Source organism: Micromesistius poutassou (assembly GCF_964030765.1).
Source record: "Micromesistius poutassou genome assembly, chromosome: 7".
NCBI lineage: Eukaryota > Metazoa > Chordata > Actinopteri > Gadiformes > Gadidae > Micromesistius > Micromesistius poutassou.
In genome coordinates, this window is record NC_140277.1 from 18,886,466 (window position 1) to 18,906,854 (window position 20,389).

General features: G+C 44.7%; 2 protein-coding genes and 3 long non-coding RNA genes across 5 annotated transcripts in view; 2 read left to right on the forward strand and 3 right to left on the reverse strand.

The window, feature by feature from the left end:
• The window catches only part of LOC311350734, a 48,726-nt gene extending 38,100 nt beyond the window's left edge, over nt 1-10,626 (forward strand). The window contains exons 2-4 of the long non-coding RNA XR_014636686.1: nt 9,367-9,415; nt 10,002-10,063; nt 10,463-10,626. This is a non-coding gene — a long non-coding RNA (uncharacterized lncRNA). The remainder of the gene's footprint in view (nt 1-9,366; nt 9,416-10,001; nt 10,064-10,462) is intronic.
• Nucleotides 264-3,219, reverse strand: LOC311350089 (uncharacterized protein; the record flags this gene model as incomplete). Its single annotated transcript, XM_084470124.1, has 13 exons — nt 3,208-3,219; nt 3,010-3,129; nt 2,865-2,897; nt 2,680-2,766; nt 2,521-2,586; nt 1,839-1,902; nt 1,701-1,751; nt 1,520-1,564; nt 1,358-1,419; nt 1,175-1,232; nt 1,026-1,089; nt 755-801; nt 264-542 (listed from the first exon to the last, which is right to left on the reverse strand). Exons 5-13 carry the CDS (start codon nt 2,580-2,582, stop codon nt 264-266), a joined length of 732 nt encoding a protein of 243 aa, XP_084326250.1. The 5' UTR covers nt 2,583-2,586; nt 2,680-2,766; nt 2,865-2,897; nt 3,010-3,129; nt 3,208-3,219.
• Nucleotides 3,199-6,781, reverse strand: LOC311350091 (HMG domain-containing protein 3-like; the record flags this gene model as incomplete). Its single annotated transcript, XM_084470125.1, has 9 exons — nt 6,415-6,781; nt 6,130-6,269; nt 5,246-5,450; nt 4,939-5,043; nt 4,616-4,812; nt 4,370-4,511; nt 3,563-4,201; nt 3,402-3,473; nt 3,199-3,308 (listed from the first exon to the last, which is right to left on the reverse strand). Exons 1-9 carry the CDS (start codon nt 6,623-6,625, stop codon nt 3,199-3,201), a joined length of 1,821 nt encoding a protein of 606 aa, XP_084326251.1. The 5' UTR covers nt 6,626-6,781.
• Nucleotides 7,706-8,939, reverse strand: LOC311350737. Its single transcript, XR_014636691.1, has 3 exons — nt 8,831-8,939; nt 8,101-8,248; nt 7,706-7,968 (listed from the first exon to the last, which is right to left on the reverse strand). It is a non-coding gene; the product is annotated as an uncharacterized lncRNA (long non-coding RNA).
• Nucleotides 10,627-16,434: 5,808 nt separating the features above from the next.
• LOC311350733 lies at nt 16,435-18,631 on the forward strand. Its single transcript, XR_014636685.1, has 4 exons — nt 16,435-16,511; nt 16,693-16,790; nt 17,081-17,145; nt 18,381-18,631. It is a non-coding gene; the product is annotated as an uncharacterized lncRNA (long non-coding RNA).
• The last annotated feature ends 1,758 nt before the right edge of the window (nt 18,632-20,389 follow it).

Genomic DNA, 20,389 nt, shown 5'->3' on the forward strand with positions numbered 1-20,389 from the left:
GCCCTTTTCAGAATTGGCCCCCTGACTATTTTGAGCAAAAGGTAATGTGATAATTATCCTACAATCAAATTGGTTTACTTTATGTAACAGGGATACAACCTAAATACATGGAATGAAACGTGATACTGTATTCATAACAATTGAATTAAAGCTACATGTGTGACGCACATTGAATTACACCAATCTCAGGAACTCTAACAACTTTATTGAACAGAATAATTTAAAAATAACAAAAAAATTAAAAGAAACAATGTCTCAAATGTCTATTCACAAGAGGCAAACACTTTCAGGTTTCTCTTGTCCAACATCTCCACACAGAACATTTCGTAATCAATCCTCGATTTAAAGAAGAAGCACAACGGTTCAATCTTATTCTGGCTTTCTTCCGGGTCCCTGCAGTCATCGGCTCTCAGCTCTGTTGATGCTGCCCCCAGCTCTTCACCTTTCATCCCAATGATAATTGGGAGAGAAAAGCTGTCATTGAAGGACTGCAACCGGCACCACGCTGCTGCCTCAATCGCCCCCTTCAGGAAAACATCATCCTTGCAGAAGAAAGAAAAATGATGTGTCTGTACTTGACAAAAAAACACAATCATTTACATCCTACTCTCCCAAAACCACACAATGGTATGCTAACAAAGGCTACTACTACTGATGAGTTTTCAGTGATGAACAAAACTATTAAACTATAGTCATCAGAACTATTTTATCTGGCTATACATACAACCTCCAGCATTACACACATATTACATACCAGGTTCCCAGGTCCCAGTTTTTTCCCTGTCTGGTCTTCAGTTTTGTCTGGAAATAATACAGATTGTTGTATGTAATGTCAAGTAGGCTAATTCAATGGAATAATGAAAGAAGTAGTGCAATAGATCAGCCATGGAGTAGGCTATAACTTGTATAATGATGGAGATATACAATTTAATTGGGAAGTAGAAGAATAATAGAATCAATGAGATCTCACAAATACTAGGAATATGTGTACATGGCTTCGCCTAGATGAACAGTCTATACATTACCTGATCCTTCAGAGCTGGATGCTGTTGTAGCAACTCTAGCCCTTTTTGTTGCGACATCTTCATTCTGAAATGTATTAGTGGTGGGAGGGTGGTAAGACTAGTCTTTAATAATTGCTCTAAGACAACATCACACATTATATGACACTTACCTGTAGCTGTTTTTCCTCACGTCGTCTCTTCCTGCTTTCGGAAAGCTCCTCTGCAGACCTTGGTGAATAAATGGCATACATTACATATTTTCAATATCTGAATCATTCTGGCAAGTTTGTTACAGTGAAACAAATTATTTCAGAACTGTAAAGGACACGTTTAACACAATCTAAGACCCTTACGGCATGGGGAAGTTCTTCAGCAGAACAAGGCACCACCATCGCCGTATTTGCTTCATGTTTGACTGACAAAGGAAACAATAGTCAAATGGGTTAACAAATACGAATCAAGAGTGACAAAAAAACCTTGCCTCCACTAGTGATGATACACTTATGTAAACATACCTCAGCAAAGTCCCACTTTCCATCCATTACAATGTACATTGCGTACTGTAAATTAAGAGAAGTGGTTTATATTTATGTTTATAAAAATAAAAACTCCATTTATTTTTGAAAAGAGAAGAAATACCACCCCAGTTGCCCCAATACGACATATTCATAATATACTGAATAGCTATTTTCTTACCATCAACACAAACACCCCACAGTTGTTGGAAAAACCTTGCCTGGGTGCACCCTGTAGTGTGGAGAGTACACATGTTTTAGTAGAAGGTAGAATCAGATGGTTTATTTTTGAAATAATAATAAAACAATATAAAAAAACCTGAAGATCATCCACAGTAAGCGGAGTCTTCCAAGGCCCAGGGGCTAAGATCTGAGCCAAGTTTCTGTGAACACAGTATATATGAAAGTCAATTCGACAGTACAATACTTCTGCTATTCTTAACCCTCCTAAACATGCATAAAAGCTTAGAACACAGTTGTAACAGTATAAGCCAACAGGCTGGAATTCAAATAAAGAAATAAAAATAAATGGCCTAATGGGGTCAGAACAGCCCCACTGATAAGTTGCAACTATGCCTCTGTTTCACGCATCCAATTGGAAATGATGTACAGTATCTAGAATTTTAGTATATGTAAAACAGAGCCATAATTTAAAAATAAAAAATAGATAAGTGGTCTGAACAGAACTACCACTATCCAGTAATGATAAAACTGGCGATCTAAAAAACCTGAATGGTACGGTGCGACTTTGATCTCTCCACCCAGTGCCACAGAGGGGATCTAGGAAGAAAATCTCCCTAGCTTGGGGCTTGAGGATCTGTCAGTGTTATATGTTCAGATATGAACAGACACATATAAACTTACAACCTTCAAAGCTATGTCATTTAAGTTGTTGGATTTTCAAGTGATTCAGTGATTAATAAAACAAAGCCATGATACATTTCACTTCTTGTGAAGGACATGATCATAAATTAAGTGAAGGCAAAACTGAATGTTCTTACACAAAGGTTCCAATGTCCAGGTAACCAGACCGGAAGAATGATCCACTGCAGACTAGTTGCATTTGCCTAGCAAAGGGAAACAATAGACCCGTGTATAATATGAGTGCATGTCTGATACAAAACACGCAATAACAAAAGGATGAATAATATAAAAAATACCGGCAAATGAAGCATGGGGTTCAACGATAATGGGGGACTCCAAGTAGCGACAACATGACTGCTTGCAGCAAACATACTTGCTACTTTCTGTAACAGAAAAAGTTCAACAATCTGTTATAGCAGATAACAATCCATTGTGAGTATTTATTCTATTTGATTTACATTTATAAGAAGAGTTTTACAACCGTCTCAATAACTTTCAGACAGCTGTTCAGGATCTGGCAAAAAAAAGCATATACAAATGAATTAAGACACTGTAAATAAATTAACAAACATGGATGAAATAGATAACCTTTAAAAGTTTCAAAACATTGTGTTCTGTATTGTTACCATCCCATTCACTTCTGATCCCAAACCTATGCTCCAAAAATCGGATCGACTGAGGACTAAGTGGTTCACATATGCAATGTGCTCAGTTGGACTTCTGTTTTTATCGATGATGTCCTCCAACTAGGGAAGGAAATACAATCAATTTTATTATTAAGTACACTTTACAGATAGGTACAATGTATTTGTAGTTCACTTCACCTGCTGTGTCTGTATGTCCTGAAGCTCCTGTCCCCAGCATGCTCTGCTTGCCGTTATTTTCTGAAGACTAGTAAAGTCATCCAGCTCATTGTCATCAGTAGCTAGAGGAAAGACCAGCCAAAAAGATTTTCAATAATTATGACAAAGTCCACATTGGAACATACAAATATAATTTGAAGGAGCATCTGACTTACACGTTTGTAGCTCCTCACTGTTATTACTGCGGCTTGATGACATGGTGCACAGTACAGGTTGTGGGGGAGGGACTGTTGAATTAAATGTTAAATGTTTTTTTAAAGAAATTGAAACATTGAAATTCCAAACATTGTTATATTATATGTATTTTATAGATTACCCATCATTTTTCCATGGCTATCTAATTGCATTTCGGTATTTGCAGGAACAATCTTGCAGAATTCTTCCTTTGTTTTCTGGTTCCTTGCCACATTGTGATGGTGTAAAATATTTCTTTGTAGAAATATATGGTTGGAGGGTGTTGTCATGTTGAGGAAATAATTATTTTTCCTCATTCCTGAAAACAATTGTTCTACACACTGGCTGTTTATTTGACCAACAAGCTCAGGCACGAGTCCGATCTTTCTAAGGACATCACTTGGATCTTGACTGTTGCTCTGGTGGAAGACATCACAAAGAGCATAATGCTCCGACGAGCCAGTTAGTGGGTGGCCATTTTTGTCTTCTGGCACCTTGGGGTTCTTCAACCAAGGCATGTGAACTTTAAGCTTGCCATCTGATGCCTGCTTAATGTTCTCCACAGTTGGCTCCAATAACCTCCCCTGAAATGGTTCAAACGTGTCCGGCTGTCTTCTGTTGGCATGCACTGCTAATCCCCTCGCGTAGTCATAGACTGAAATGTTTGGGAAGTGTTTCCATGACAGCAGCATATCAACATAGTCGCGTGGGCTCTCTGCTCTGAGATTGAATTTTACAGAATACACAATGCCACACGGGCAAGTGATGACAGCCAAGCCACCTACAAGTCAACAGAAGTGTTTTGTTAATAATCTCACAATATTCATCTTTGTGCTCCGAAAAAATGCCTAATATACATAACTCAATGATAAAGCTGTTGCTCATTTACGCAAACAAAGTTGTTAGATTAAATTAAACAAGCATTGGATTCACATATTCTTTCACTCACCAGAAGCCCCCCACACCTTCTGAAAGACTTTGTTGTAAGTAACCCTATTGGACATTTTTTGTTGTAGTCGGACCACAAGGTCTGTCTTTGAGCCCTTGTTATCTAACCCACAGGCTTTGCAAAGAGCCCTTACTTCCTCTACCTGTTAGGAAAATGCATTTTTTATATATATATATTATTGAGAAATTATGTTTTGTGTCACAGAAAAGACATATATTTAGTTAAGTTGTTTCACATCAAATTTACCTTCAGGTTTAATACTTCGTCAACCAGGCGCTCTTCAGTTATTAGCTCGTCATCTGCCTCAGTGCTTTCCAGTTTGGGTGTATGTAACTTCTCAAACTCAGTGTTCAGGACATGTGCTGAGCATCTGGTTTGGGGACCGATCCATGGTGCCCAGTAGTGGTAGCTCGGGGCAACAACAAAGGGGTTCTTCTGACCCACTATTGAAATAGTTGTGTAAAGCAATTTGTTTAGAAAATGATTTCACTTAATCTCAAACAGAGACATATCCTTAAAAAACATTGTTATTCTTAAAAGCTGGTTTGACTTTGTTCATCATGACTTACATGGAATTAAACCTCTGCTGAGCATTTCTCTGGTCACAGCATCCCAGAACTGTTCGATGTCCACATGACCGTCATAGTTGTCTGGGGGGCTTTCAATGTCACTGACTGGTAAAAAAAATAGATATGATGTTGGTGTACATCAACATGAAAAAAATAAATCATGGGAGCATGCTGCTACAAAAAAATTCCAATGTGTCCACTACATTATAGTTACAATATTGTTGAGATGACTGTAATTTGGAGAAAGGCGCTATTGTGAAAGCGTTGAGTGAATACATTTTGTGAAACAACATTTTATCAAGCTCACCTGGCATATTAAATACCCCTTTTTTGTGAAGATCCATTACTATAACTGATGGATTGTATCCACAGGATATACATGCATACATGTATTCATGGTCAGTTAAAGCCTCGAAGTGTAAATAGGCCTGCAGAACCCTGTCCTTGTTTGGGAAGGAAATTTTTTCGGTAGCTTCAAAAGTCTCAAGAAGTCTACTGACAGCAGTGTGTGTCTGGAAAAATGGTGAGAAATGCAATTAATCATTTAACAATTCAAACATCATTTTAAGATACTTTTGTTATTGAGCCACATTTTAGGTCAGCCCTGAAACACTACTAGCCTGGCACCCCCCGCCTACGTACGTCCACTCAATTTTAATTTCCCTTCAGTATCAGTCTGGGCCTGCGGTATATTCTTAGGTTTTCTCCGGACAGATTTTTGCCAGTCCAATCAGCGAACAGTGGCTCAATGGCTCAGAAGCCGGCACATGAAATATGTCACAACCAAACGTTATGCGATTGGTTGGCAGATCCAGAGTGGTACTGGCCAGATCCAATAGTTTTAAACTTCAACAGACACCCGCCTTCATGTGAGTTAACGTTTGTCAATTGAGCGATTCCAGACCTTGTGTACAAATGAAATGAAGTACGATGGTCTGGTAGGACCAGGCTAAAACACTACAGCTTGTGACAATAAAAAATACTTATATACAGTTTCAATAGATTGTGTAAATCTTGTCCTTTTGTTGATAAAATAGGCTCATCCATATAATGAATTATGTGAGGTGACTATGGCACGAGAGAGTATAAGGTCATAATAAGGAGAATATAAACAGAATGTTCTACTTTTCTACCGTATCATAGTTTATGTATTTAAGTTAACACAAAATACACAGAGTGATGTGGTTTCACCTGTATTGCATTCCTTAACGACAAGCACAAGTGCAGGGACAGGATCAGATGGTCGTCAAAATTGTGGACACCATCCTCCCACTCCTGGTACCTGTACACCATGCTGCAGTTCAGGCATACTCTCCTGTAGGTTGATATTCCTTAAAAGAAAATGTAATACCACAATTGTTGAATATTTTATGCTTGCCTTCTCAGACCAGTACAGAATATTATTTTACTATTAATTTAATGTGGCATCATGATCTGATTTGAGGTATGAGAAGCAAGAAGTAATGAAAGAATTACCTTCAATGACACTATTGGCTGACAGAATCCTCCCTTTAGAGGTTATCAGTACAGGGTCACTGAGCATGCAGTCACATTCCGTACATTTGGTTTCTTTTGGAATCAAATGCCTTGGAAAGCCATTCAACACATGGGCATCTCTGCTCTGTCGTATGAGAGCCTGTGGTATTTCAGCGGGGAGTTTTTTATTCGCCGCGATGTACTTGAGCATTCTTTCTACCCCTTTGTCTCTTGGTGGATAGTTTCCCTCTTCCGGCTGACTGCCGTCCTGCTCTGAAGTCAGTTGTGGTGGTAGGGTTCCCTCTGAATCGGTGGACTTCAGTCTCTTAAACAAGTGCCTTTTTGTTTCAAAAAGGTGCCATTTACCTATGGCTTTATGTTCGCATGACTGCTTTGGTTTGGCGCAAGGACAATGCCAACTATTTATTTTGCTGTCATATGCTACAATGGTCCTTTGAAGCCTGCTATAGTAGGACACCTTGGGCTCGTACACAGAAATGTGGTATTTGGCTGGTGGTCCACCGACTGTAAGCTCTAAAGACAGGGGCACACCTTCAGCATCTGCCTCCTTTTGTCGCTGTATGAGGCTTGCTTTCCGCTCCTCTCCAAACCATTTGTTTTGAACCATCTCAACTAAGGATTCCTCAGATAAAACAGGAACTTTGCTCTCTGACCGTGGGCAGTATGACAGTGACCTCAGATGATGACATTCAAAGGGTAAGATCCTGGATCGTACGGCAAATTCTGAATTCAGTTGGCATTGGTTCAACTCACATACAATTTTCTGTGTAGGTCCCCATGTTTTTTTAATAACGTGTATGGGTGTTGCTGGACCATAAAACGACTTTTCAACTGCAAACACACCATTTTTTGGATCGATGCACTGGCATGCCAAATGTCTTTCTTTCGAAACAACCTCGAAAGAATCTACGTGCTTTCGGCGTATGTGTGTCTTGTAGTTTTTCCGGTTTAATTGCAGGTTGCAGTGTGAACAAGTAACCTTTTCTGTTTGTCTCACAGGAGGGACTACTTGTCTCACAGGAGGGGTCACTGGGATAACTGGAGGGGTCACTGGGATAACTGGAGGGGCCACTGGGGTGACTGGAGGGGCCACTGGGGTGACTGGAGGGGCCACTGGGGTGACTGGAGGGGCTACTGGGGTGACTGGAGGGGCCACTGAGGAGACTGGAGGGGCCACTGGGGTGACTGGAGGGGCCACTGAGGAGACTGGAGGGGCCACTGGGGTGACTGGAGGGGCCACTGAGGAGACTGGAGGGGCCACTGAGGAGACTGGAGGGGCCACTGGGGTGACTGGAGGGGCCACTGGGGTGACTGGAGGGGCCACTGGGGTGACTGGAGGGGCCACTGGGGTGACTGGAGGGGCCACTGGGGTGACTGGAGGGGCCACATGTCTCTCTGGAGGGGCCTGTGGGGTGTCGTGAGATTCCAGGTGCTTTAAGAGCTGTTTTCGGTTTATTATTGTAATTGAACAATTATGACAATGAAAGTGCGTTGTCTTCCTGCAACCTAAACCGCACTTTATGATCGTGAACTCTGAAAGAATAAATATACAAGATATACAATACAATTAATAAAAACTGCTTTCATTACGGACATATTTTAAATTGTGTATTTAAAATGGTATCAAATATATATAATAATAATTAAAATTTTAATAAAATGTACCTCTGTATTTAACCGAGGCATGGCATTTGATATGATGGTCGATCTCATATTTTGACCCTTTATAACTGCAGAAGGGGCAGTGATGAAGACCGCTGCTGTCCAGCTGTATTTCTGGGCTCTCGCCATCCACAATTACACTGACGTGTCTCTAAAAGTCAAAGAAAACCAGTATAAACATAAAAGCAGTTTTCTACAAAAAAAAACATTGCAGCGTTTCGGTTTTCTATTTTTCGGCTGCTTTGTATAAGATGGCTTGTGCATATTCACAATGTAATTAGACTAAGATCATATTGATATTCGATTTCTGTGGACTCTTATAAACATTTCAAGACCCAACGTGAAGTATCAACTCATTGCTAAGGATATCCACAACGACAATAAAGTAAGAATGCACCAAGGGAGGGGGCGGGTGAGGGGGGCTATTTTGACCTAAAAGACACTAGGATATATTTGATCTATATTCGCTAAACATATTTATTCCACCGAATGGTTGACATTGGTTGACATTCCTGAGATTCTAAGCTTTCAAACGGTGTATGACATGACTATATCACTCAACCTTATGATGCCGAAAATCGAAAATCGAAAGATCTAGCATGTTGGGGGGGAGGGGTGGTGTAACTAAAACTTGCCCGCCGGCGGGATTTGACGATTAAGTAGTTAACAAGACACAATACACAATGGCAGGAATATTACTAAATATATTAAGCATTTTGACAGTCTTACTAACTTGCATGTTTCATGTGTCGAACATCATCTTTCTTCTTTTCTTCATTTATAGGCTATAGAAATTGTCGTTTCTTACTTGACACCGTTCGCCTGAACTCAATGTGGACTGAGTGCCCGCCCCTCAATGTGGACTGAGTGCACGCCCCTCAATGTGGGCTGAGTGCACGCCCCTCAATGTGGACTGAGTGCACGCCCCTCAATGTGGGCTGAGTGCACGCCCCTCAATGTGGGCTGAGTGCACGCCCCTCAATGTGGGCTGAGTGCACGCCCCTCAATGTGGACTGAGTGCACGCCCCTCAATGTGGGCTCCGTCTGCGGGCTGCAGTCAGGGGCTTCTCGATCAAACCGGTCAGTTTGAATAAAACGTTGAACCGCCGAACGGCTCCGGACTCACACACGGTCAACTTTGACCATATTCTAGAAACTGAACTTGAAAATAGTTGGAAATGTCGGTTTTAAAGTCATAACTGTGACTCGTTAAGTCTCCGGTTTTAATGGGGAGTTATTAATGATGAATGTGGTCCTTTTGTCGACCAGGTTGACTGACTCTTCTTGAAGTTAACGGCCCACTGCCTCCGGACCTGCTGTAAGTACAACAGTTATGGATTTATTTATTCTAATTATTCTTTTTTTTGCCAGGCCTACTTCATAAGTTTAATTATTATTATATTATTTTAATTCATTCGTATTCTTCGCATCGTCACGGGCCTATCAATGACTCCATGATGGAGGCGCACTTTGACGGACACACACACACACACGCACACACACGCATTGAATTACAAATAATAAAGAACAAATTCAGATGTTTCAAACTGTCACATGTAAACGTAATGGATGAAATGTTTTAATCTCCATTCACAAAAATGGAATTACGTTTATAATGAATAACATGGCGGCGCACACCTGCGTGTAGTTCCGCTGATTATCCGCTGATTATTTCGCGGGTCTCGGTGCGGCTCGCGCTGCGTCTCCATTGAGCCTCACTGTGCTGCTGCTGCTCGCGCTCAGTCAGCTGTTGACTCCATCAAACCGGTTAGATTGAAGAAGACGTTGAGCCGTCTCCATTACACGGTTAATATTGACGTTATTTTAGAACCAAAGCATGGTTAGAAACGTCCGGTTGAAGTTATGAATGTAACTAATGATCCGTCTGGTCCTTTGTTCTCCAGGTTGACCGTCGGGTTAACGAACACTTTTTGAAGTGAAACGGCCCGCTACATCCGGACCTGCTGTGAGTAGGACATTTATTTACAATTGATCTTAATAGTTTGATATGTTTAATAATGGTAGTTCTGGATGTAATTCGTCGTAAGCTGTTTTTAATTTAGTTAATTGATTCTCGCCGGGTGACGGGGCTGCTGATGTTTATCAATGACTCGATGATGGAGTTGGTGGAAGACGTAGGGGGCGGGGACATGACGTCACACAATGACACCGCATTCGGTTACCGTCGTAGTTAAATGGGAAAAATAACTTATTCTAATAACTTATTTTGATAGGATTAATCACTAATCAAAACACACACACACACACACACACACACACACACACACACACACACACACACACACACACACACACACACACACACAACTAGCTGTAAAACTAATGTCGTTGCTCTCCTTCACAGCTCAAGAAGAAGAAACTGATTCTGTGAGTATAACGATCGAACCATGAAGAAGAAGAAACTGCGAACTGTAAGTCACCACATTTTCTTTTAATGTTGTGGGCTGACAGTGTTTAGTTTTAACCGGTTCCCTTGTAGGACCTGCCCCCCCCCCCCCCCCCATAGGCCCTGTCCCGCCCCTCATAGGCCCTGTCCCGCCCCTCATAGGCCCTACCCCTCATAGGCCCTGCCCTGCGTAGGCCCTGCCCCGCCCCTCGTAGGCCCTGCCCCGCCCCTTGTAGGCTCTCTCTCTCTCTCTCTCTCTCTCTCTCTCTCTCTCTCTCTCTCTCTCTCTCTCTCTCTCTTCCCCCCCCCCGTTCTCATGCCTCTCATTCGTCCCTAGAAAATACTTTTTCCGTCCACTTTCCTACTAAATTCCTCAACATTGCATCACATCCCATGTGTGTTGTCCTACTGATAAGGGTGTGGTCTGACTGACCAGAGATGCATGCTAGGGTTCTGCGCTGTTTGAGGCCTTCAGTTGTGTAGACGTTCCCCCTCAGGGGAATCCAAGTGTTTAAGAGGCCGTCGTCATGTCAGTTACATGAACTGGCACGTCCTTCAGGATGGCGACAGGGACTCCTCAAGGAGACACACCAGGGGGTGAGATGTGAGGGCTGTCCCTCTCAGCAACTAGAACCCAACCTGGTTCCTGCACCTGAGAACCACGGAGCACGTTCCAACGTTTCCCTCCGTACACCTTCAAGCCCCAGCCCCCCCACCAGTGGTCTGACCCACCAGCCCCACCACCACTGGTCTGACCCACCAGCCCCCCCACCAGTGGTCTGACCCACCAGCCCCCCACTACTCGTCTGACCCACCAGCCCCCCACTACTCGTCTGACCTACCAGCACCCCCACCACTGGTCTGACCCACCAGCACCCCCACTACTGGTCTGACCCACCAGCACCCCCACTACTGGTCTGACCCACCAGCCCCCCACCACTGGTCTGACCCTGACTCTCAAAGACCTACAAACCCACTGCTGGTCTCTCCTCTCAAAGACCTACAAACCCTCCACTGGTCTCTCCGTTAAACCGCTGGTCTCTCCTCTCTCAAAGACCTACAAACCCACGGCTGGTCTCCGTCAAACCCACGGCTGGTCTCCGTCAAACCCACCACTGGTCTCTCAGTCAAACCCTCCACTGGTCTCTCAGTCAAACCCTCCACTGGTCTCTCAGTCAAACCCTCCACTGGTCTCTCAGTCAAACCCTCCACTGGTCTCTCAGTCAAACCCTCCACTGGTCTCTCAGTCAAACCCTCCACTGGTCTCTCAGTCAAACCCTCCACTGGTCTCTCAGTCAAACCCTCCACTGGTCTCTCAGTCAAACCCTCCACTGGTCTCTCAGTCAAACCCACCACTGGTCTCTCAGTCAAACCCTCCACTGGTCTCTCAGTCAAACCCTCCACTGGTCTCTCAGTCAAACCCTCCACTGGTCTCTCAGTCAAACCCTCCACTGGTCTCTCAGTCAAACCCTCCACTGGTCTCTCAGTCAAACCCTCCACTGGTCTCTCAGTCAAACCCTCCACTGGTCTCTCAGTCAAACCCTCCACTGGTCTCTCAGTCAAACCCTCCACTGGTCTCTCCGTCTAATCCTCAACTGGTCTCTCCTCTCTCAAGGACCTACAAACCCACCGCTGGTCTCCGTCAAACCCACCACTGGTCTCTCAGTCAAACCAACCACTGGTCTCTCCTCTCTCAAAGACCTACAAACCCAGCGCTGGTCTCTCCTCTCTCAAAGACCTACAATGCCACAACTGGTCTCTTCGTCTAAACCTTCACTGGTCTGACCCACCAGCCCCCCCACCACTGGTCTGACCCACCAGCCCCCCCACCACTGGTCTGACCCACCAGCCCCCCCACCAGTGGTCTGACCCACCAGCCCCCCCACTACTCGTCTGACCCACCAGCCCCCCACTACTCGTCTGACCCACCAGCACCCCCACTACTGGTCTGACCCACCAGCACCCCCACTACTGGTCTGACCCACCAGCCCCCCACCACTGGTCTGACCCTGACTCTCAAAGACCTACAAACCCACTGCTGGTCTCTCAGTCAAACCCTCCACTGGTCTCTCAGTCAAACCCTCCACTGGTCTCTCAGTCAAACCCTCCACTGGTCTCTCAGTCAAACCCTCCACTGGTCTCTCAGTCAAACCCTCCACTGGTCTCTCAGTCAAACCCTCCACTGGTCTCTCCGTCTAATCCTCAACTGGTCTCTCCTCTCTCAAGGACCTACAAACCCACCGCTGGTCTCCGTCAAACCCACCACTGGTCTCTCAGTCAAACCAACCACTGGTCTCTCCTCTCTCAAAGACCTACAAACCCAGCGCTGGTCTCTCCTCTCTCAAAGACCTACAATGCCACAACTGGTCTCTTCGTCTAAACCTTCACTGGTCTCTCCGTCAAAACCTCCACTGGTCAATCCGTCAAACCCACCACTGGTCTCTCTGTCAAACCCACTACTGGTCTCTCCTCTCTCAAGGACCTATAAACCCACCACTGTTCAATCCGTCAAACCCACCACTGGTGTCTCCTCTCTCAAAGACCTACAAACCCACCGCAGGTCTGTCAAAACCTCCACTGGTCTCTCCTCTCTCTGAAAGACCTACAAACCCTCCACTGGTCTCTCCGCTCTCAAAGACCTACAAACCCAGTGCTGGTCTCCGGCAAATCCACCACTGGTCTCTACTCTCTCAAAGACCTACAAACCCACTGCTGGTCTATCCGTCAAACCCACCACTGGTCTCTCTGTCAAACCCACTACTGGTCTCTCCTCTCTCAAAGACCTACAAACCCAGTGCTGGTCTCCGGCAAATCCACCACTGGTCTCTACTCTCTCAAAGACCTACAAACCCACTGCTGGTCTATCCGTCAAACCCACCACTGGTCTCTCTGTCAAACCCACTACTGGTCTCTCCTCTCTCAAGGACCTACAAACCCACTGCTGGTCTATCCGTCAAACCCACCACTGGTCTCTACTCTCTCAAAGACCTACAAACCCACTGCTGGTCTCTCCGTCAAAACCTCCACTGGTCTCTCCTCTCTCAAAGACCTACAAACCCAACACTAGGCGGTCCTTCTCACTACTCCTATCCAACCCTGGGCCTGTCCTCTGCCTCATCAGTTTGCATCTGAAGGATACTCACTCAGGAAACCACTCTTCTGTCAGACGTCCATTCAGGGACGGGAGTCAACCTTGTTTATGTTTTGGAGACACCTTGCGCTCCATCAATCACCAACGTCGGACGATACCGGAAAGAGTTCTGAGAATTTTGGACACAATTTGAATCTGACACCTCAGGTAGGTATTATGGCTTATTTTACAGTAGCTTGTTTGGCTTTGTATTCCTTTCAGTATTGTAATCCTTTGTGTATAATGCACAATCTAATAACTGAAAATAAAGGGGGGTTATCTTTAACCTAGTACGGGGCAATCTTTAACCTGGCATGGGGCACTAAGTGTGAGGGGCGATCTTTAACCTGGCCTGGGTCACTACATATGAGGGGCAATCTTTGCATGTCATGGGGTACTAAGTGTGTGAGGGGCAATCTTTGCATGGCATGGGTCACTACTTCATGTGAGGGGCAATATTTAACCTGGCATGCGGCACTAAGTGTGAGAGGGGCAATCGTTGCCTATGCACGGGGCACTACAGTGTGAGAGTGGTGATCTTTAACCTTGCATGTGGTACTAAGTGTGAGGGGGCAATCGTTGCCCTGGCATTGGGTACTAAGTATGAGAGGGGCAATCGTTGCCCTGGCATGGGGCATTAAGTGTGAGACGGGTAATCTTTGCATTGCATGGGGCACTACTTCATGTGAGGGGCAATCGTTGCCCTGGCATGGGGCACTATGTGTGAGAGGGGCAATCGTTGCCCTGGCATGGGGCACTATGTGTGAGAGGGGCAATCGTTGCCCTGGCATGGGGCACTATGTGTGAGGGGCAATCGTTGCCCTGGCATGGGGCACTATGTGTGAGAGGGGCAATCGTTGCCCTGACATGGGGAACTATGTGTGAGAGGGGCAATCGTTGCCCTGACATGGGGAACTATGTGTGAGAGGGGCAATTGTTGCCCTGGCATGGGGCACTATGTGTGAGAGGGGCAATTGTTGCCCTGACACGGGGCACTATGTGTGAGAGGGGCAATCGTTGCCCTGGCATGGGGCACTATGTGTGAGAGGGGCAATCGTTGCCCTGGCAAGGGGTACTCTGTGTGAGAGGGGCATTCTTTAACCTGGTACTGGGCACTACATGTGTGAGGGGCAATCTTTCTACTTCTACTTGGCTTGTATTACATTAACATTTAAATTTTCAGCTATAGCAGGACGCTACTCTTCCTGAAACACCCTTAAGTGTCTTTTGGTCGGACGTTTCTGGATGACTCAAGTCTGTGGCCTAAATCAAAGAAATAACAAAGTGGGTGTTCAATACAGCAAGAGCCTGGAGCGATCTAGCATAGGATCTCAATTTGACCCTTCTACACACTGGACAGGATGACTTGATTGTCATGTAGCTTGGACTCCAGTGTGACTGAATCATGCAAACAATGGGAAGCGACAATGGCTACTTGGTACAATGGATGATGGACTAACGGCATTCCGAATGGACAGAATCGGATGAGAAACCAACCAACCAACTGACTGAAGATGAAAGATGAACCAGTCTGCGACATGGCTTCCCTACCTAACTTCAACATGATGGACTGCTGGCAAGCCCTCTGGTTCTCCTGTACTCCTGCCCTGAGATCCAAGTCTTTTCTTTCTCTGGCTGAATTGTAACGACGAGGCTAGTTGGACCTGGGAGATGGGTCCCCCTTGAATCGGAAACCATCTTGGAAACATCCCAACTAGCGTCCCTGTCGAGCTGCAGTTGTGCTCTTCTTCAGTGGAGGTGGAGGTGGAAGTGGAGGTGAAGAAAGCCTCACTGGGGCTTCAAGGTCTATGAAGAGGAACGTTGAAATGTGCTCCATGATTCTCTCATGTAAGAGCTGGGTTGTATTCTAGTCGCCGAGAGGGGGAGCCTCACAGCCTACCCATTGGCGTTTCTCCTTGGGGAGTCCCTGTCACTGTCTTGACGGACGTTCCAGGTCATGTAACTGATGTCACGACAGCCTTTTGAAAACTTGGTTTCTCCTGAGGGGGAACGTCTACAGAACTGTAGGCGTCAGATGGCACAGTATCCCAGCATACATCTCTGGTCACTCAGATCACACCCTGATCAGTAAGGCAACACTCATGCGATGTGCATGCAATGTTTCAGAGAGTAGTAAGGAAGTAGACAAAAGGCATGAGAACAGTTTGTTATTTTGTACTGTTGTCAGCCTTGTTTATGGGTGGGAATTATTTGCTAAATGGGGGGGATATGAAATGTATAGTTAATTATTTGTACATGAACCAACAGCAACAAACTACTAGATCTGCTCAAGGTAAGTCTGTTGGCTGTATTTTGCAACGAGACGACCAAAGCACCCCAAGATCTCCATCGTCATTCCAGCTCAAGGTAAGCGGCTTCTGCGGGGGGGTTGGTAGTTAGATTGAAGACCGCTATGTCCACGGGTCTATAAAGATGCTGTCTGACTTCACAGGATCTCCAGGACCAGGGTGGACCAGAGGCTGAGGACCAGCAGGTGACCAGATCCCCTAGACCAGGCATGGGAGACCAGATCCCGCTGGACCAGGTATGGGGCACTAATAATAATAATAATAATAATAATAATAATAATAATAATAATAATAATAATAATAATAATAATAATAATAATACTACAACATTGGATTTGTATAGAGCTTTTCTCGCACTTAATTAGACTGTAGGGTAACTAGATCCCCTAGACCAGGCCTGGGGCACCAGGGTAGACTACTAGAGGCTGGGGACCAGCAGCTAACTTGATCTCCCTGGACCAGGCATGGGGTACCAGGCTAGACCGGAGGCTGGGACCAGTGGGTATCCAGATCCCCCTGGACCAGGAATGGGAGACCGGAGGATATAGACCTGATCCAGCTGGACCAGGTATGGGGCACCAGGGTGGACTGTAAGGTAACTAGATCCCCTAGAGCAGGCCTGGGGCACCAGGGTGGACTGTAGGGTAACTAGATCCCCTAGAGCAGGCCTGGGGCCCCAGGGTGGACTGTAGGAGCTGGGGACCAGCAGCTAACCAGATCCCCCCCTGGACCATATCCCTCTCGTTCAGGCATGGGGTACCAGGCTGGACCGGAGGCTGGGGAGCAGAGGGTATCCAGATCCCCCTGGACCAGGAATGGGGCACCAGGCTGGACCGGAGAACGGAGGGTAACCATCACCAAGCACTTGACACCTGGAGGTTCTTTTTAATTATTTGATCCTTTTAATTAACGATCGTAGAGGGTGTTAATTAATTTTTCCTTCAGATTTTTCATTCTGTGAATTTTAGCCAAAGCTGTGATTTGAGGTAATTAAGGTCACATCAGCTGCTACTATTACTGTAGTTTATCCAGCATACATCTAGGTGGACACTAAAACACAACTAAAACATAACAGCTGGTCACACTCACACCTGGTGACGTAACATCACCCTTTTAATGTGTTTGTATTGTGAACAGATGAAGCTGACGACCCACCAGGAGCGAGACGAGGACTACGATGGGACTGCTCAAGTCTTTGGAAGGTTAACAGCTTTTTTACATCGTTTCACCACCAGAGCTATGCTGTTAAATTCACAGAATGTTTTACTATAGTCCTGAATTACAAATTCCCAGGTGTGCATGTTTCATGTTGAAGTTTAAAATATGAAATTAATCTTCTAGTCTATCTTCTACTTTCAAGACAGCGCTTTGATTCAGAATTATTTAAACGAGGTGTCCAAAGAATAAAAAACTACTAACAGTTTAGAATTCTCAAAAGTATTTTCTTTAAGTATAATTATTTACAATTTCAACACACATTGTATTAACTAAAAAAATCGTGGACAAAATGATCAGGAACCCTGGGCTGAGGAGAGCTGATGGAGGAGCCACCTATCTGGAGGGAGACCCAGAATGTGGTTAGCCTCATAGCTGGACATTGTTAGCCTCATAGCTGGACATCGTTAGCCTCCTAGCTGGACATTGTTAGCCTCATAGCTGGACATCATTAGCCTCATAGCATAATTTATATTGTTAGCGTCATAGCATAATGGATATCGTTTACCTCATAGCGTTATCAATATTGTTAGCCTCATAGTATAATTGAGATTGTAGCATAATAGCATAATTGATTTCATTAACCTCATAGCATAATCAATATCAGTAGCCTCAAAGCATCAACATTGTTAGCCTAATGGCATCATTTATTTCGTTAGCCTCAAAGCATAATGGATATCGTTAGCCTTTTAGCATAATGGATATAAGCCTCATAGGCCTCATAGGGTAATCGACAACGGTAGCCCCACAGCATAATCTACATCAGTAGTCCCATAGCGTTATCAACATTGTTGGCCTCCTGGCATAATTGATATTGTTAGCTTCATAGCATAATGGATATCGTTTACCTCATAGCGTTATCTGTATAGTTAGCCTCATAGTATAATTGATATTGTAGCATAATAGCACAATTGATTTCATTAGCCTCATAGCATAATTGATTTCATTAGCCTCATAGCATAATTGATTTCATTAGCCTCATAGCATAATCATATCGTTAGCCTCAAATCATAATCAATATCATTAACCTCATAGTGTTATCTAGATCGTTAGCCTCATAGTATAATTGATATTGTAGCATAATAGCATAATTGATATCATTAGCCTCATAGCGTAATCGTCATCGGTAGCTTCATAGCGTAATGGACATCGTTGGCCTATGGCTAACAACATAGATTATGCTACAAGGCTAACGATTTGTGTTTTTCCTCCAACATTTCAGTGACCAACCGACGGCGCCTCATCAGAGCTGGACGATGGAGACTTCGGATTCAACGTCTACCTCGCAGGACGTGACTAATGTCACAGGTTGTCAAGGGTTCCTTGTTTCTCAAGGGTTCCTTGTTCCTTCGAGGGTTCCTGGTTCCTTCAAGGGTTCCTTGGTTCCTTCATGGGTTCCTCATGGTTCAGTGTTAGGGACAGTTAGGGTCAGATGGTCTCACGATGAACTGATGGTTTTTGAATCACATCCCAGAATTGTTTTACTGTGCGCACAGATGTTGAAATGTATACTGATGTTTTATGATATAAAATAATTTAAAACAACATGTTTGTGTGGCCTCCCCTATCCTATCCCCTCACCTCCCCTCTATCCTAACCTCCCTCCCCCCTCCCCTATACCCTCCCCCATACCCTCACCTCCCCTCTATCCTAACCTCCCTCCCCTATACCCTGACCTCCCTGCTCCCAATTAACCTAACCTCCCCTATTCCCTATCCTTCCCCTCACCTCCCTCCCCTATCCTCCTTCCTACCCTAACCTCCCTTTCCCCTATACCCTAACCTCCCTTTCCCCTATACCCTATCCTCCCCCTCTCCTAACCTCCCCCCTCAACTATACCCTAACCTCTCCCATACCCTTACCTCCCCCTCCCCTATAACCTCACCTCTATCCTCCCCCCCTCCCCTCTACCCTAACCTCTTCCCTTCCCTCTACCCTAACCTCCCCCCTCCCCTATCCTCCACCCTTCCCTATACCCTAACCTCCCCCCTCCCCTATCCTCCCCGCTCCCTATACCCTAACCTCCCCCCTCCCCTCACCTCCCCTCTACCCTAACCTCCCCTATACCCTCACCTCCCCTATCCTCCACCCTTCCCTATACCCTAACCTCCCCTCTTCCCTATACCCTCACTTCCCCTCTATAAGTATTTGGCAACGCTGCCAAAGATTACACTTTTTTTAAGGCTACTGTTGGGGATACAGACAGGAACAACAACGTCCAAAGCGTTGAACATGCAGCAGCCAGCTGTGAAGTGGCGCTAGGTGAAGACCTGTGAGAAGACGTCAATAAGTAGGACTGTCAGAAGCGTGTGATGTGGAGAAAAATCTATCCTCTCTTTCTTCTTTCTTTTTTTCGTAAATATATATATAGCTTTGTTTGAAATGTTCAATCTCAAGTGCAATGCCAATTGCAACCTCACGCATACAAAGTCAATTATTCCTCTTGGCAATATTTACTAAGTATATGACTATTTGTGGGGGGTTACCATAACTACTTCTCTTGCTGTTATATTGATTTGATTAAAAAAATAAACAGTGCTGGTTTTCCTGGCATTTTGGCAAAGACAGGTGTTATCTGTAACCTTATTCTCTGTTGGGTTCCATTGTGACTATTAGTTTGTGTACTGCTACACTTTGTGTGTTCTCTGCTTTCCATCTTCATTTTGGAGTAAAGAAGTGTATGCAGGGTTTAAAGGGAAGATTTTTTTTCTCATCTCCAACCTTTACTTCTGTGTAGATTAGCTTTACCTGCCTATCCACCATTCAGTCGGTACATTTTTTTTCTCCCTTCTATTTTAAAGATCGGATGAGGTGGGCGCCATACATATCTTCGCCTTGGGCCCCCAATTTTCTAAATCCACCACTGACTCCACTTCACTGTTCATTGGAAGGGGTCATTGTTCTTGCTGAAAATTACTTAATTACTACTAGGGTTTCATCGTTCTTACGGAACACTTACGTAATTCTTACAGCCCTGGAGTAACTTAAATGTTACTAAACTTATGTAATTCTTATAATTCGACTCACTTGAGACACCTGGTGGACGTTTTTGTCATTAAATCACCACTTACGTATTTCTTGAGGAACTGTCTGAACTAACCGTAACCCTAACCATAACCCTATCAGAGAAATGCGTTTTACTAACGTTAGTTTAATATACATTACAATTTAAGTTACCTTCCCTGCGGTCACGTGACGGATTTGAGCCTTTTTGGATTGGATCAGGGATTT